Raw genomic sequence first — 16,944 nt, forward strand, 5'->3', positions numbered from 1 at the left:
TTAGCAAATTCATACTAAATGTTTATTTCCCAATGAATTGATTCTAGAAAATGTAGTAGATAAAATTTCAAATAATTGTAGTGGAAAATCATATCATATTATAGAGCTTAAGAAGTATCTCTAGTCACTTACAAATGATCTTTTTTTTTTTTTTTTATCATCACTAACTTTACATCTCCACCAACTTTAACAGCCCTCAGCCTCCTATCACTATCACAGAACGGGGTAGTGAGACACCCAAGAAGGTAGGGGAGAATGGGGAGCAAGAGAACTCCCTAGAGAGCTATCATTGAACCACTTTGTAGTATCAGCTGTACCTAAATCAGAAATTCTTATTTTCATTATGTAATAATAGAGATTTGCTACTGATAATCATCAACATGTGGGTGAAGTTTTTCTTTTCCATCTTTCACTTCACATTAATAAGTGCTAAAGCACTACCCTTAAATGCTAATAAGTACTAAAGGAGTTTTAAGAGTGATTTAAACAATCTAATTGAGTGTATGTAATTTAATGATGCTGTGAAAACATTAATTTAGAACACTATTCATACATAATTTAGATGACTTTTTTTTAGGTGACCTTTAAAAAAGCAAAAGCTAATAATGTCTGATATATTAATGGCTATATATATCACCTGTGTTAAAATGTGCATTAAACATATATAGGAATATTTTCCATTCTGCTTCTAGGGCATAGAGCAGGTTCTCCCCCTCCACATGGTTGCTCCAAACTAAAATATCAGCAGGATATCATGACTGTGTGAAATGTATTCAATTCTTTTTAGCATTGCATTTTTCCCCACAGGGTAATGAGTGTGTTATCTCAGTGTTTACACATAAGTCATATTTTGCACTGTTTTAGGAGGAGCCAAATGTCAACCCCAACTCTTGAAGAAGAGCCTGCTAACAATCCTGCTACCTGGGATTTTGTGGATCCAACCCAAAGAGTCAGCTGTTCTTGTTCCAGGTGGGTAATAAAAAGGCAAACCCTGTGGTCCAAGAGAAGGAGGCACAGTTCGTGGTTCATTTCCTGGCCTTACCTACCAATCCTCTCTTTTTGTTTTGTTTTAAATCTTCTTCCTTTTTGACTAAAGAAGAAAACAGTCTTTTCTTACATGCAGGTGATACAGTTTTATTGTCAGGAATCAGAAAGAGCTTATTGGACACAACTGGCCTTGTCATCACATTATTCCCACTAATTTCTTCTAGTAAGCTGCTTTAAAACTAAAGGCATCAGTTTGGCAAGACATTCCCTAGCAATTTAAAAATGGAGATACATATTGAAATTTTAATTAATTTTAAAATGGAGATACATATTGAAAATAGGTAGGCTTAAATTAATAGAATTTTTTAGGTAATTTTTATTACCTTCTGTAATAAAAGAAAAGGTTGGTGTTAGTGGGAGTGTTTTAGAATGACTATGGCAGGTATTTGGTAGCACCTGCTGAAAGCTAAAATTGTTGTAGGCATAGCATTATAAGTGCTCATTCATTTAGAAGTTTGGATAGGCTCCCGAATTGTTCTCTAGAAAATTTTTGCATTCCTTGTAGATTGTCCCTTGACTTACCACTTATTGTGGCAGTAAAATATTTTGCCATGGATTTTCATGAGAGTTTTTAAAATTTTTAAATGGATTTAAGTCTTATCTACCAGCTCATTTGACTGTTAGAGCACATCTTGATTTTTTTTCATTTACTGAGCAATTTAAAGCAGCTCTATTTCTAAAGTACATATTTTTAAATTTGACATTGCTAAATATTTATGAAAAGTTTAGTTAAGTATATTTAAAGTATAGCCATTAATTTCTCTAGTTTAAGTGAAAAGTTCTTAATGGGGAGATGGTCCATATGCCCCCTAAGAATGTATGTAAACCTTTTTGTGTAACTAAAATAAGGGAATGATTTGACACCTCTTCCTATTCTCTCCGGCCCTTCATGTTGATTCTCCTATTAAGCTCTGCCTTGGCAGCCAACCTCTTGTTGAAAGGTGTTGTATCAGCTTAATAAAATGCATAGTTAATTTTCTAGGAAGATGTTTTTGAAGAAATTGCACATTAAGAGTCCTCTGTTAGCATGTGAGGATCTCTCTCTGGTCTTAGCATAAGTATGGTATACTGCAGCTGAATATCTGTTTTATTTTCTATCTAGGCTGCTGTAAATTGTGTGAGAAAAAGTATTTTTCTGTTAGCATTGATTTATGGACAGCTCACAACCATATTGTGGTCCACCTTTAGCAAGTACATAGAATATAAATTATAGTGTATGTAACTTCTGCCTTCATCTTATTTTTCCTGCTGTTTTTCTTAATCTAGATTTTTCACATTAAAAATAAAACCCTTTTTACTGATTTAGTTCACATTTTTAGTACCTATACTTTGAATTATTTTGGGGATACTTATCAGCATAAATAAATAGATGGTGCTCTTCCTTTTGTGCTCTGGATTGTTGATCAGTTTCTTCACCAGATTCGTATACCTTCGGATCTTATTTTTTTTTTCTTCTTCTTCTTCTTAAATAGATGTATGCATATCAGGGCCACCATCCCATTGACTTCCAAATATTTATTTCTAGACCTGACTTCTCATCTGTGCTCTAGTTTTGTATTCGTGGTGGTGCTGTTAAGAAATATCCTTGGGGGCTGGGGATGTGGCTTAAGCGGTAGCGTGCTCGCCTGGCATGCGTGCGGCCCGGGTTCCATCCTCAGCACCACATACAAACAAAGATGTTGTGTCTGCCAAAAACTAAAAAATAAATATTAAAATTAAAAAAAAAAAAAAAAGGAAATATCCTTGGGCCTGGGTGCAGTGGTATATGCCTTTCATTTCAGCAGACCTCTGTGGCAAGAAGATTGAAAGCTCAAGCCCAGCCTGGGCAACTTAGGGAGATCTTGTCTCGAAATCAAAAAATTTTAAAAAGAGGGAGAGCTGAGGGTGAAACTCAGTGGTAGAATGACCCTGTGTTTAATCTCCTGTTAACCCACTGTCTCCCACTCCCCCACCCCCCAAAAAAAGGAAGAAAGAAAAGAAACAATAGTTAAATATTCTTGGAGTTGGGGATGTGGCTCAGTGGTAGAACACTGGCCTGGCATGCACAGGGCCCTGGATTTGGTCCCCAGATCCTTAATATTAAACATGTCAGTTTCCTACATACCAGGTCCCTTACTGCCAACACTTCACACCCACCCCACCCCCATGCCTTTCAGCCTAGAAATTTAATCACTTGTCTATTTTTTTTTTTTTTCGTTTTCTAAATCTAGTCTGTGTGACTCCCTTTGAAATGTCTACTGTCATCCTTTTCTCATTCTTCTATTCACCATGTATTTTTTGCTGCCTGGCTCTGCCTCTTGTTTCTTCCTGCCCAGTGACCAGTGTGCCTTCTGACCTGATCTTCCTGCTGTCTGCTCTTGTGAGGTTTCTTTCGTACTTGGAGATTTGACAGGATAGTTTGTTATCTACAGGCACATTCCTCAGTCTAACCATTTTGCAATGTAACTGAATCATTTAATACAGCTGAAAGAACCCGCTTTGTAAGATTATCTGCTTTACAAAAGTACTTACTTTGAAGAGTCTGCCATAAAGTTTCTATCTGATATTAGACTACAATTGTTAAATGCTGAGAAAATCCAAATCAGAAAAAGATTGTGTAAAAGATTTTTTTAGAGCCTAGATTTTAAAATAAGTACTTCTAGAAGCTATAATGGAGGTATTTTCTGATGAGACATTCACCTGTTATGGTACTGTATCCTTATTGCTTAGTGTACACCACTGGCTGAACTATCTATAGCCTTATGCTTAGATAACCTACTTCAAAATCAGGAATTCTGATTTTATCTTTTTAGAAAAGTAGAGACTTTGGCAAGAGTGTTTTCAGATTATCTGCTGCAGGATTACCAAACCCAAGCGGTGGAATGGTCCACTCCTCCCACTGTTTAATGGTCTTATGGAACAGGGCAGCTATCCTGCTGTCCCACTAAACCATCCCATTATGCCACACAAATCCGTTTTACTGCCCACTAGGGCATCATTTAGTGTGATGCAGCAGTAATTTAATGCCACCCTAGTGGCCTCAGAGAGTTACTGCTACACCACAGGAGAGCTTACATTTTTTCCCTGGGAATGATTTATACATTGGGAGGAACCCGCTGACCTGCTATATAACTTTGTTGCACAGATTAAAACTTGGCATCATCTGGGAGGTCCTTACTCAACCATTTCTCACACCCATGCTTGCCAAGAAGTTTGTTAGGATGTGAGCAGACTTGTATTCTTGCTTAGCTCGTCCATTTACATTAGTATATTGTTTTACAAACTTTTTACTTCTGTCTTATTTTAACCTGTGGCTGGTGAGATCCAAAGTTGTCGTCTATTCCTTTTTTCCTGGTTATAGTGGGCAGATAAGTTTTTTAGTATATTTATCATATTAAATGTTCTTAGGAATGGATCCTCGTTATTTTACTTTCATACTTTACAGGGAGATTTGTTTTAATTTCATTTCCAACTTTAAACACTATAAGTAATTACACACCATTCTGTATGAGAGTTAGTGATATTATAAAATTGAAATTGAAAATTGTTTTGTTTTTTTCTGAGCAGACAATCTTGTGACTCTAAAAGATTTTAACATACTGTTAAGAGTGGATTATATGAGGCCCTCACCAAATTAAAACAATAAGGAGTTTTTTCAAATCAGTAATTTTGTAGCTGTTAGAAACATATTAACAATTTACTTTTCTTGTTAAGTCCATTTTTTTCCTGCTTAGCTTGTACATACTGGTGCTTCACATTCTGTCAGGCTGTATTATATGTTTTTAGTCATTGTAAACATAATTAAAACCTGAAAGAAGCCTTTAAACATATTAAGTCTTTAATGTGTGCATAAAAGATAACTTTGTCAAAGGCATCTCTTTTCTATGTTATACTGATGCAGTTATTTTTATCGATGTATCATTGACTTCATTTTAACTTTTATTTTAGGCATAAACTTTTAAAACGGTGTGCAGTAGGACCCAGTCGACCTCCCACAATGTCTCAACCAGGGTTCAGTGCAGGACCATCATCATCATCATCTTTACCACCTCCTGCTTCTTCTAAGCACAAAACAACAGAAAGACAAGAAAAAGGAGACAAGTTGCAAAAGAGACCCTTGATACCCTTTCATCATCGGCCGTCTGTGGCTGAAGAGTTATGCATGGAACAGGATACACCGGGACAGAAACTAGGGTTGGCAGGGATGGACTCCTCCTTAGAGGTGTCTAGCAGTCGGAAGTATGATAAGCAAATGGCCGTGCCTTCCAGAAATACAAGCAAGCAAATGAATCTGAATCCTATGGATTCACCTCATTCCCCTATTTCCCCTCTGCCACCAACACTCAGCCCTCAGCCACGAGGTCAGGAAACAGAAAGTTTGGATCCACCGTCTGTCCCTGTGAATCCAGCCCTCTATGGAAATGGGCTAGAACTTCAGCAGTTGTCTACTTTAGATGACAGAACTGTCCTCGTAGGCCAAAGACTGCCTCTGATGGCAGAGGTCAGCGAGACAGCCTTATATTGTGGGATTAGACCCTCAAACCCAGAGTCATCAGATAAATGGTGGCATAGTTTTCGTCTCCCAGCCAGCGATGATGCTGAGTTCAGGCCTCCAGAGCTCCAGGGTGAGAGATGTGATGCCAAAATGGAGGTGAACTCAGAGAGCACTGCACTGCAAAGGTAAGGTAACCCCTCCACCACCCACCTGTTAGGCATCACAGCAGGGGTGCTCCCAGAATCAGGGTTCTCCTCATCTTTCCCCACTGAACCAGCAGGCCCCAAATCAAACTGTTCTAATTTCTGCATATTGAAAATAATTTGTCCTTCATGAGGTTTAGCACATGTGTCGTTGTTTAAACACACTGGCATGTGAAGGTCTCTGTTTCATTCTAATATACTCAGTATATGTTAATTTATTTTTGGTCTGCTGCTTGCTTATCAAAGAATTTATGTTTATGAAACTTTCATATTGCTGTCTTTGTATGATGACACTTTTGAGGAAGGCTTTGCATGCCCTTAGGTATGTATTATACATCTAGTGATAACATATTTAACGCTTTTGAACCACCCATTATTCTAAATACTTTATATATTTATATTAATACATTACATTTATGTATTTATGTTACATTAATATTATCTCATTTAATCTTTACCACAGCCATATTATTATGCTAACTTTATAACTGAAAGACTAGGGTTTTGCAGAGAAAATTTGAACCTAGGTTCTCTGTCCTGAGAACTGTTTTTAAGTGCAATTCATGGAATCGGAGACAAAGACATGTTCTTGATGAAGCCTGCTAAATTTTATTTAATTGCCAATGTAATCTTGAAAAGAAAAATCACAATGTAGATGAATTTTTCGTTTTTTAAAAAGCTTTGTTGAAAATCCTCTAAAGCATAAATTCTTTTCTTTTAAAATAATCATTTTACTTTGTTTATCTTGTTCAATTTATCATTTACTTTCCCTTTTAGACTCTTAGCACAACCTAATAAACGGTTTAAAATCTGGCAAGACAAGCAGCCCCAGATGCAGTCACTCCACTTCCTTGACCCGTTGCCTCTGTCACAGCAACCTGGAGACAGTTTGGGAGAAGTCAATGACCCATATACCTTTGAAGATGGCGACATAAAATACATCTTCACAGCAAATAAGAAATGCAAACAAGGGACAGAGAAGGATTCCCTGAAAAAGAATAAGGTACCATTTACTACAGAGCGAACCTAGCACGGTGTGGTTTTCTATCTCTGTTAGTGCAACCTGTGTGGGAAGACTTGAGGCAGAATGTTCGAGGTAGTCTTGCCTGATTGCTATGTCCCCATGTTCATGCTCTTGGTACTATTGTATTGAACAGCGTATTGTTCCTTTTTATGTCATGGCTTACCTTTGTTTAAAAGTCAGCCGAACATAAATGAAGCTGCATATTTTCCAGGCTATAGCTTCTACAGTGCATGTTTTCTCATATGCTAATTCTTGTTGGCCTATGCTCCCTGCCTATTTCTTTTTAAATATTATTCCCAAATACCCAAAATGTAAAGAAAGAATGATTATGATAGTACCTACCATTTATTGAGCGCCTATTATGCTTACTGTGCTAAGCGCTATACCTATATATTCTCTGAACTAACGTCAACACTATCCATAGACTCTGAGTATTAATTTTACTGTTTCATTGTCATACAAGTGAGTACTGGGTCTTTCTGCTGTCTTTAACCTTAAATTTTAAGACATTCTAAAATACTGAGCCATTTAAAGAAAGATTCTCTAGAGTAGAAAAGTGACAATTGAAAGAGGCCAGTATAGTTGAGGGCAATGTTTTTTAGATTCTTTTACAAGGATCTGTGTAGATCCAGAAGGCTTAATCTATAATTCATTGTCTAAAATGTTGGTAAAGGCAGCTGTTAACACCACGGCAGGTCTGTAATCAGTTGCCACCAGTACTATTGAGGAATAAACCCCTGATTCACTCAGATTACCCCATAGGATTGAGGGGACAGTGGGGAGTTCTTGGTTCTGTTTAAATTCCAGAGCAAGGACATATCTTCTGTATCCTTTGGTTGCATAGACCATGATTTATCATATACTTGTGCTCATAACAAATTCCATTCTACCCTCTAATTCTTTGTGTTCTCCCTCATATTCCACACTTTGGGTTGGTGTTCATGTGTTTTGTTTGGCTGAATTTATTATACAGTCAGAGGATGGATTTGGTACCAAGGATGTCACTACACCAGGTCATTCCACGCCGGTGCCTGATGGGAAAAATGCCATGTCTATTTTCAGTTCTGCTACTAAAACAGGTGTGTACAATGATTATTTGCCTCACTTGGATTGTTGCTAAAATAAAATGCAAGGGAGATGAGTCTCAATTTAAAATTATATTTATTGTTATAGCAATGATTTGATCTCATCTTTAATATATTTTTATAGTTTGTTTTTCAGTTCCTTTCAAAGCTGATGAACATATTTGGAAATAATTGTCTCTAAATTTAACTAAAACCATAGGGGGAAAAATCACAAGCAGATCATGTTCATTGAGATCCATGTCCTTTCCTCACTTCTTCTTGCCTGATGGAGCTGCTCATTACGTTTCTTTTGCCTTCTGTCCTACAGATGTCCGGCAGGATAATGCAGCTGGCAGAGCTGGCTCCAGTAGCCTTACGCAGGTGACAGATTTGGCACCTTCCTTGCATGACTTAGACAACATCTTTGATAATTCTGATGATGATGAACTTGGGGTGAGTGTATAGTATGTTCTGTGTTCTACACATAGAACAATTTCATCAAAGGAGGATTTAATGTCTGTTTTGTTATTTTTTTTTTGTATTTTGATCAAATCATTTGGGGGGCTATGATTTCGTGTTCTGAAGTTTCTTCAAAAATATTTGTATGCTTTGAAAGATTCAAAAAGTTGTTAGTGTTGGGCTGGGAATGTGGCTTAAGTGGTAGCACGCTCGCCTGGCATGCGTGCGGCCTGGGTTCGATCCTCAGCACCACATACAAACAAAGATGTTGTGTCCGCCGATAACTAAAAAATAAATATTAAAAAAAAAAAAAGTTGTTAGTGTAGTAGCTAAACCTCTAGGGTTTTGTTTGTTGATCCCTGCTTTCCACTAGTGTGTTTCGAGTTGTAAATATTAAAATCTTTCACATATATTTTAGTAAATTCCTCTGAATATTATGGGACTAATAGGAAATGTATTATGTGTATTTCTTTAAATCAGATTTTTAATATAATGCCCACATACCTTTTTTTTTATCTAATAAACTAGTGGTTAGTCTTCATTTTGAAGAATGCACACTTAAATGGTCTGTACTTTTTAGGATCTTAGTATTGTGGTAGGGAAATAAAATTTATACATGTGGAAGTCAAATTATTTAATAAAAGTCATGATTATAGTGACAGGTAAGAATTACAATTCTTTGCAGATCAGCTGAGCTAACAGGAATTTGTGTGCTCATCCTCTTAATCAGCTCTGTATCTTTGGACAAACATAAATACCTGTTATTCTGAACCCAGAGATGAGCAACATAGGCTCTCTTTTCAAAGAAGTCAGTTCATTATTCTTTCATTTATTCACTTACCAACCCTCCCATCCATTTTATATACATTTGTTAATCATGTGATGATCACTTCCTTTGTGGCAGATACTAAAGCTGATCATCACGCCATAAATATGATTAAATTATCACCCTTGTACTTCAGACACTCAGACTTAAGGAAAAACAGCATATAAAGTTGCAGTATACTTATGAGTGCAGGAACAGATCAGAATCTAAGGATGCTGAACATTCATTCAAGTACAGAATGACAGGACATTGGTGTTTAAATTAGACTTAAAGGTTAAGTAGAGATCAGATTTCTAAAGTTCTTTCTAACTTTAAAATCAAAAGTGGCTAATTAACAGATATTATACACCATTAGTGTTATAAATACTTGGAAGATTAGAAGATCATAAAGGCCTTGAAAAATGTTTTGACTTGAAATCTGGAAAGGCTGGGGGCAGTTAGAAGCAGGGAGGGATGTTAATTTGAGTGTGGAATGAGCCCTGATTAAGCAGCAAGAAAGGATAGGATTGGGGGGATGAGGAACAGCTCACTAGTCTGCTATTTCTTGGTGGCCAAAGTCTGATAGGACTTGGAAGGGTTTGGACCAGGAGTGAGGCTCTGGACTTGACACTATCGGTAACATGTTCCTAGGAAGGCTGTTGGGGTGGTTGTGCACTGTAAGAAGTGCATATTGTTTTTTACTATTTTAACATGCAGGAAGCAAGAATCCCTATTTGTTATTTTGTTGGATTAGACCAGGAAAACCTTAATTCAGGCAGTGGCATTGTGAAAGAAGAGAACACGGCAATGTGCAAAACTCTGGTAGAAGAAACAGCACATTTCCTATTCAGGCATTGAAGGTCCTTTTTGAACTACCTTTTGAAAGCCAGGCACTGCCTGTCATTGGTTTTAAGGATCCTGAGAGCAAGGTTAGATGCTCTGGTGTTGGTGGTAGGAAAAGTATGACAAGAAAAAGAATCAAAAATCAAAAAAGTAGCAAGGGAAAAAGTAAACAGTATGGATTGCCTGGCACTATTCATAGCCACCCTCCCTAGTGATTGTGAGTGTGCTCTGTGCCATTGAACTTATTTTCTGAATAAATTGTAAGTTTATTGAGTGATATGAAGTAATGCTTAAATTTAGAGAATATAATTTTTAGTTAGTTGGACATTTTTAATTGAATTTTCATTTCTCTGAGTGTTTCTGTTTAACTGATTTCTGGTCTAGCATTTAATCACATGAATAGTTTATCTTAGAATCTATTGCTACTTCATCTAACTAGTAAGTAGAGGCTGATGGCCAAGTTTACATCTGAATTATCTTTGAATTTAATTTTATGTAAATAAAAGACCTTCTATTTGTAATATTTCTGTTTTTCTTTATGTGTTTTTGTTTTGTTACCAGTTTATTTGAGTTCTTAAAGATGATCTTGCCTACTAAGGGAATTGATTTTTTTTTTGAGTAATTCACCAAAGTATCTCTGTGTATTTAAATAATTTTATAAAGTGTGTGTGTGTGAGTGAGTGAGAGAGAGAGAGAGAGAGAGAAGATGAACACTAACTGTCAAAATAGATATCAAAGGTACATAGTTCATTGTGGTAAAAATAAAAATAATTGGAGATCAATAATTGGAAGCTGCCTGCTTCCAAACAGAAGGAAATCTAGACCAGTTGCCAGTCACTGCTGAAGCTCCACCCTAATATAATCATTTTGTCTGAGAAACAGTTTTTCTAGTGACCTGAGAGGGAAAGTTGCTGAAGGTCTGTAAACTCTACTGTGATGGAGTAATCTGCCCTTAGTAGATCCATGAGGGAGGACAAAAAAGGACTCTCAGTTTTTCTTCCTCGCTAAGCTTATGACCATGTCCTGTGTTTCACAGTTCTGCTGGGATTTCTGATAGTTCACCTGGTGAATGCTGTGTAAGGAAGCATCTTTTTTTTTTTTAATCTCAGGAGGCATACTCTTCAAAATGCTGACTCTGTGTGCTCCTCTGTTTTAATAATAATTATCACGATCACCATCATTATCTGTTCTCAGGCTGTATCACCTGCACTGCGCTCATCAAAAATGCCTACGGTTGGGACGGAAGACCGACCTCTTGGGAAGGATGGAAGAGCTGCTGTTCCATACCCACCAAGTATGTGGATAAAGCCAACTGAGCTCAGGCTTGCTGCTATAAACTTCTCATAGAAAAGTTCTCAAAATCGGTGGTGCTTTTTCTGAAATTTCCCTCTTTATTTTCGCTTTTGACAAAATTCTAATTATAAGTTAAAACTTGTTCAAGTTGATCTTCCTGAGAGATTAGCAGGCAGCCTTCTTTTGTGTTGAAATTAAGAATTAATTTTGTGCTGGGCATGGTGGCGCACAACTGGAATCCTGAGGCAGATCACAAGTCTGAGGCCAGCAACTTAGTGGGATCCTATCTCAAAATAAAAATAAAAAGGGATGATGAAGTGGCTCAGTGGAAAAGCACCATTAGGTTCAGTCCCAGGTATTTAAAAAAAAAAAAAAAAAAGCTAACTTTTATAGTGTAAATGTAGAAAAACATGTTTTTGGTTTATTTTTCTAATAGTCCCCTCCTAGTAGGATAAATGCTGCACTTCTGATTTTCAGAGAGATATTTCACTATGAGACATTGTACAAAACATTTCCATTTTCATAAATTTAATTCAAAAATAATGACTTTCTTTTCTGTGGTCCTTTTCAAAATTCATATTGAGCTAGGTACAGTGGTCTACACCTGAAATCCCAGCGACTTGAGAGGCTGAGGCAGGAAGATTGCAAGTTTGGTACAAGTCGGGCAATTTAGGGAGACCTTGTCTCAAAAAATCAAAAGGCCTCGGGATGTTGCTCAGTGGTAGATCACCCTGTGTTCAATAGTGCTACTGTTGCTGCTACTACTACTACTAATTCACAATGAAGTTTTTGTCTGTCTGTCTGTCTGTCTGTCTTTCAGTCATTCATGGTACTAGGGATTGAACCCAGGGCCTTTTATCACTAAGCTAAATCCCCAGTCTTTTTTTGAGACAGGGATCTTGCTAAGTTGAACTTTGGATCCTCCTGCCTCAGCCACCTGAGTTTTGTGTTTTCTTTTGAGATCAAGGAGTTTTCTCATATATATGCTGACATATAGTATATTTTAGTACATTCTTTTTTCTAAGAAGCCACATTATTGTATAAGAGAAAGGAAAGTCAGGGCAGCATGTAAAAGTTCTCTGAAGCAGAGACATAATTCCATAGCAAATCATTCTTCAATACCTTCTCATTAACTTCATCTGGTAATGAGAACAAATTGAGGGGAAAAACCACTGTGTCACAGGGATGAGTCAAAAAGTTTTATGAACCTATAAATGTAGTGCTGATTTACTCAAATGTAGAAGTGGGAAGTATACAGAGATTGGATTTTGACAGCTTTAGTGGATCTATCACTTTTTTAAATATGCAAAGCTTTCTCAAGCATGACATGAATGAAAATGAATAATGATGGCCAGCCAATTGCTGTAGTTTTTTAATTAAACATTTTCCTTTTTTTATTACTCTGCACTACAGAATTTTTACAAACACGGAACTTCACAGATTAAAAGAAATAGTTTTAAAATAGATACATATGGGGTAGGTCAGATGAGTGATTTTTTTTTTTTCCTTTTGAATACCCAGTTAACCCTTTGCCCTTTTTGACATGAAGTGATAAGCAGTGATATAAGATGTTAAAGTGCCTGGGAGCATGTCACAGATGTCCTGCTTGTTATGTCTTTGCCCAATAGAGTATACTGCGTGCTCTCTCCTTTCATTTTTATTCAAGAAGAAATTGTTTTGAGAAGAAGCTACTCAGAATTTGATGATAAAGTATAGGTATAAAAATTAATTAATATGAAATATTATCACTAGGAAGAGCCAGATAAAAGTATGTATGTAAATTTGTGTTTGGGGGAGGGTGGTGTATAGACATTTATACAGTATTTCCTCCCAAGAAATGACAATGAAAATAGACTAGCAATAAGTTTTCATATCTGTAGTAGCTTTATTGGATGTTGAGGTGGAAAGACATATGTGTAATGACATTTAATGTCTAGAACAGCACTGTCCAATAGAAATACAAAGTGAGCCACAAATGACAGCCACATATGTAATTCTAAATTTTCTAGTAGCTATGCTAAAAAAGTGAAAAATGTGAAATAAGTTTTGATAATAATATTCTATCTTAATATATCCTTGTATCAGTATAAAAAGTTATTGGGATATTTTACATTTTTGTGTTACTCTTTGTATATTTATATTTTATATATTTTATACATGCAACTCATCTCGGTTTAGCCTAACCCTATTTTTAATGCTCAGTAGCCACATGCAGCCAGTAGTTACAGTGTTGGAAAGCACAGGTTTGTGGTTATTAATTTGTGTATATGATAATGAAGAAAGCAACAAATTAACAACAAGGTTTAGTGTAGGGTCACCTCTGTGTTAAGGAATATTGTGTTACAATAAAGTAATCAAACAGGTGTTTTTCTCAGGTTTTACTAATTAGTTGCTTACGAATTTTTGTCTAGAAGTGTGTCAGTTTGAAGTATGAATCTTTGAAAAGGCAAAAGAAAGTTGTAGTTTTTATTTGGCGTCCTTTGTTCTGAAACGGCATGTAACTATTTTCAAAGGACTTTGGTAGATGCTCTGGGTGGGGAGGATGCTGAGAAATCAACAGGACAGCCTCTGGTGAAGTGTTTTGGTCCTGGCGGTGTGTGTTTGTTTAAGGCTGAAGGTCTGTGTCCTGGCTGAGTTCCTGCTGAAGTGTGGTGAGGATTCGCAGGGTGGAAGTCTTGGAGCACTAGGAGCTGGCTTCCTCCCCTACCTTCTGTTCTGGGAGCTGTCCCTGACTTCACTTTAGCCCTTCTCTAGGAAGAAAGTTGAATGGCAATCCATGTTTCTCTATTTTTAAAGACCAAGTATTTTTTTCCTCTGGGTCTCTATCTTCTTTTTACCTTACCCATTTTGAGGCCAGTTCCCCGTTCGTCATCTCAAAACTAATCTGGGGTCAGCTCTTTTCAGAAAATTCCTGTAACTGAACAGCAATTTCATCTTTTTCCAATGAAACCAGAATTGAGGGGGGAGGACTGAATTGTGCTGACTTCATCACTTACAGAATGTTTAAGCTGTACCTGGCACAGTGTTCATGTCGTCTCATTTAACACGCACAAAAATATGAGGTAGATATTATTACCAGTTTACAGATGCAGAATTGAAGTTAGGTTAAAAAATCTTCTTTAGGAATATATGATAATAAGAATGGTGAAGACCACTTTTTAAAGTGAATTTCTAGCAAGTGAAATTTTATCTATACTTTCTTTGTTACCTTTGATAAAAATTAACAGGGTACCTGAGACTTTGAAAACTTAAAGATATATGAGTGCAGTAAGTAGCATCAATAAAGTTGGGTAGGCTTAATTGGAATATGCCTTTATTTCATTTCTTAGAGAAAATTCAAAAATTAATTTAATAAAGCCATTTTTTGTAAAATATTTTATCATAGTTGGAATGGTTAAGCCCATCACTTTGACTTTGAGAGGCATTACACATTTTCTGTATTTTTCACAGATCTATATCGAAAATTAAGATCTTAAGACAGTTCTAGTTTAAAGATTTTATAAAGCAGAATAATAATTTAAAATAGTATGCTTATAAATTAGCTTATATTAAAATTTTGTAGTAGCTGTTCTTTGGCTTGGGAAAAGTTTAAAGGGGAATAGATTTATTTCAAGTGTAACCTAACTCCATGTTAAATTCTTCGTCTTTGTTTTAAAGGAGACTTAACTGTTAATATGGAAGCTACACTCTTAACTGCCTCAGAGTGTATCAGCTATATCGTGTCTAAAATGGTTTGCTAGTAGTTTGTTTGTGGCTTAGTTGGTTTTGCTAGTTTTTAGAAATTGTTTAGTTTCTTTCGAGTAGAATATTCTCATAGCAAGAAGGTGCCTTGAATATTAACTTTGGGATTTCAGCTCTTCTTCTTCTTCTTCTTCTTCACAGTAGTAGGCACCATTTTGTCTAAGGAAATCTTTTTTTTTTTTCAATTAGAGCTTTATAATTATGTATAGTAGTTGTTCATCCCAACAGCCTCATACATGAACAGAATTTGATTTCAGTTCATGATCCTCTCCGCTTTCCTCTAATGGAATCTTATATAGATTCCTACGATAGCAAATAGAAGGGAAGCTTCTCCAATAGAAGTGAAAGTTGAGATCTGATTTCAAGCCTATTGGCCTCTCTCCTCTTTTTCTTATATAGCACCTGAAGCTTAGACGTAGTAAATGATTTAGGATTATATAGTTATTTCACTAGTCAACATGGTAAAAATGATCTAGTCCAGACTTTCTCACTTTTTCTCGGCCTGTATATGCCGAGATCCTCAGAAGTTCCTCCTATCCCCCAAAAAAGGGAAACATGGAAGAAATGCTGAGAACTACACATTTTGTCGACCCTTCCCAGTTAACTGAGGGATCTGAGGTCCCGAGGGCAGAAGAGACCTGACCATAGCAAAGCTATTCCCCCACCTGGGTTTTAGACCTTAGCCCCCTATCCCTTTTTTATACAGCTCTGCTTTAGATTGCAGCCTGGGGAAGTCTGAGACTGTGTGAGACAGTTCTGTATTAATTTCTGATTAAGGGTTAGACGTCAGATCTTAGTCTATTTGGTGATGACTATTTGTCTGTTTAAATTGTGAAATTGCTAGAAAGACAATAGGATAGGAAATTAGGATATTCAATATGATCCCAAATTGCTGATTTAAACTTATGGCTTCAAACTTTATAAATTTGCAGTGCAGGACACCCCCTAGTGGGCGAGTTTTACAATGACAACTTGTATTTCATGGTGTATATTCTGCAATCAGTATCTTAATGAGTCTGTTAGTGATGATATTCAGGTGTAGTAAAGTTGTGTGTGTGTTTTTTTTTTTCCTAATTGAGAATCACTGTTCTAAGTATTCCCCTTCCCCACTGGTTGTTTTATGTTAAATTATTTTGATTCTAGGTTGGGTTTTTGATCCTAACTATAAAATTTCATTTTAATGTCAGCCTAGAAAGAGAGTGTGGAATTGTTTTCGTGAAAGAGCTGCACCAAGTAATCGTACTGCATAAAAACCACCATTTTGGCTCTAAACAACTTTTATTTTCTGTAATATTTCATACATAATTGTAAGCATGGATAGAATTTTTAATAATGCGGTTACTCCATCAAATTGCTTCCAGTTTCTATTTAATTCATCTCTTTAGACTTTCCAAGAAATAAATTACTAGAAGAAAAACATATTTTGTAGCACTCATTCAGTTAATTAACATGAAGTCATGTCATAAAGCATTAAAAAGGTACTAGTAAAGTACCAGAGGAGTAAAATTTTCTACCAAAGACCATCTTCTTAGAAGTTTCCATTATTAATATTCTGTTGTATAACTGATTCAGTTAATATTATTTTCTGGTGCCTAATTGGGTACATGGCTGTGAAGTAGACTTGTTTTTAGAAGTCTTGATTGTTAAAAGAAATGTTCTTTTTTTTCCTTCTTTTAGCAGTTGCAGACTTACAAAGGATGTTCCCCACCCCTCCATCTTTGGAACAGCATCCTGCATTTTCTCCTGTGATGAATTATAAAGATGGGATCAGTTCAGAGACAGTGTCAGCATTAGGCATGATGGAGAGTCCTATGGTCAGTATGGTTTCAACACACCTCACAGAATTCAAAATGGAAGTAGAAGATGGATTAGGAAGTCCCAAACCAGAGGAAATAAAGGTAATTGTCAGTATATCAACTTTTCCAAGGCAGGGTATTTCCATGTGGATCCATAGGTACTGTTTTTGAAATGGTATTGTTGATGTGCCATAC

The 16,944-nt window shown here is 36.3% G+C and overlaps 1 protein-coding gene across 2 annotated transcripts in view; it reads left to right on the forward strand.

Moving 5' to 3' along the window:
• Med13l (mediator complex subunit 13L) overlaps positions 1 to 16,944 on the forward strand; it is a 301,062-nt gene that overhangs the window by 249,550 nt on the left and 34,568 nt on the right. Inside the window, exons 9-15 of one of the 2 annotated variants that reach the window (XM_027949108.2) lie at positions 865 to 969; positions 4,975 to 5,706; positions 6,502 to 6,727; positions 7,722 to 7,827; positions 8,141 to 8,265; positions 11,114 to 11,213; positions 16,631 to 16,851. In XM_027949108.2, the coding sequence (XP_027804909.1) occupies positions 865 to 969; positions 4,975 to 5,706; positions 6,502 to 6,727; positions 7,722 to 7,827; positions 8,141 to 8,265; positions 11,114 to 11,213; positions 16,631 to 16,851 (1,615 nt within the window). The remainder of the gene's footprint in view (positions 1 to 864; positions 970 to 4,974; positions 5,707 to 6,501; positions 6,728 to 7,721; positions 7,828 to 8,140; positions 8,266 to 11,113; positions 11,214 to 16,630; positions 16,852 to 16,944) is intronic. The other variant, XM_071616977.1, reaches the window with a different exon arrangement.

This window comes from Marmota flaviventris, chromosome 1 (genome assembly GCF_047511675.1).
Source record: "Marmota flaviventris isolate mMarFla1 chromosome 1, mMarFla1.hap1, whole genome shotgun sequence".
In the NCBI taxonomy this organism is placed as follows: Eukaryota; Metazoa; Chordata; class Mammalia; order Rodentia; family Sciuridae; genus Marmota; species Marmota flaviventris.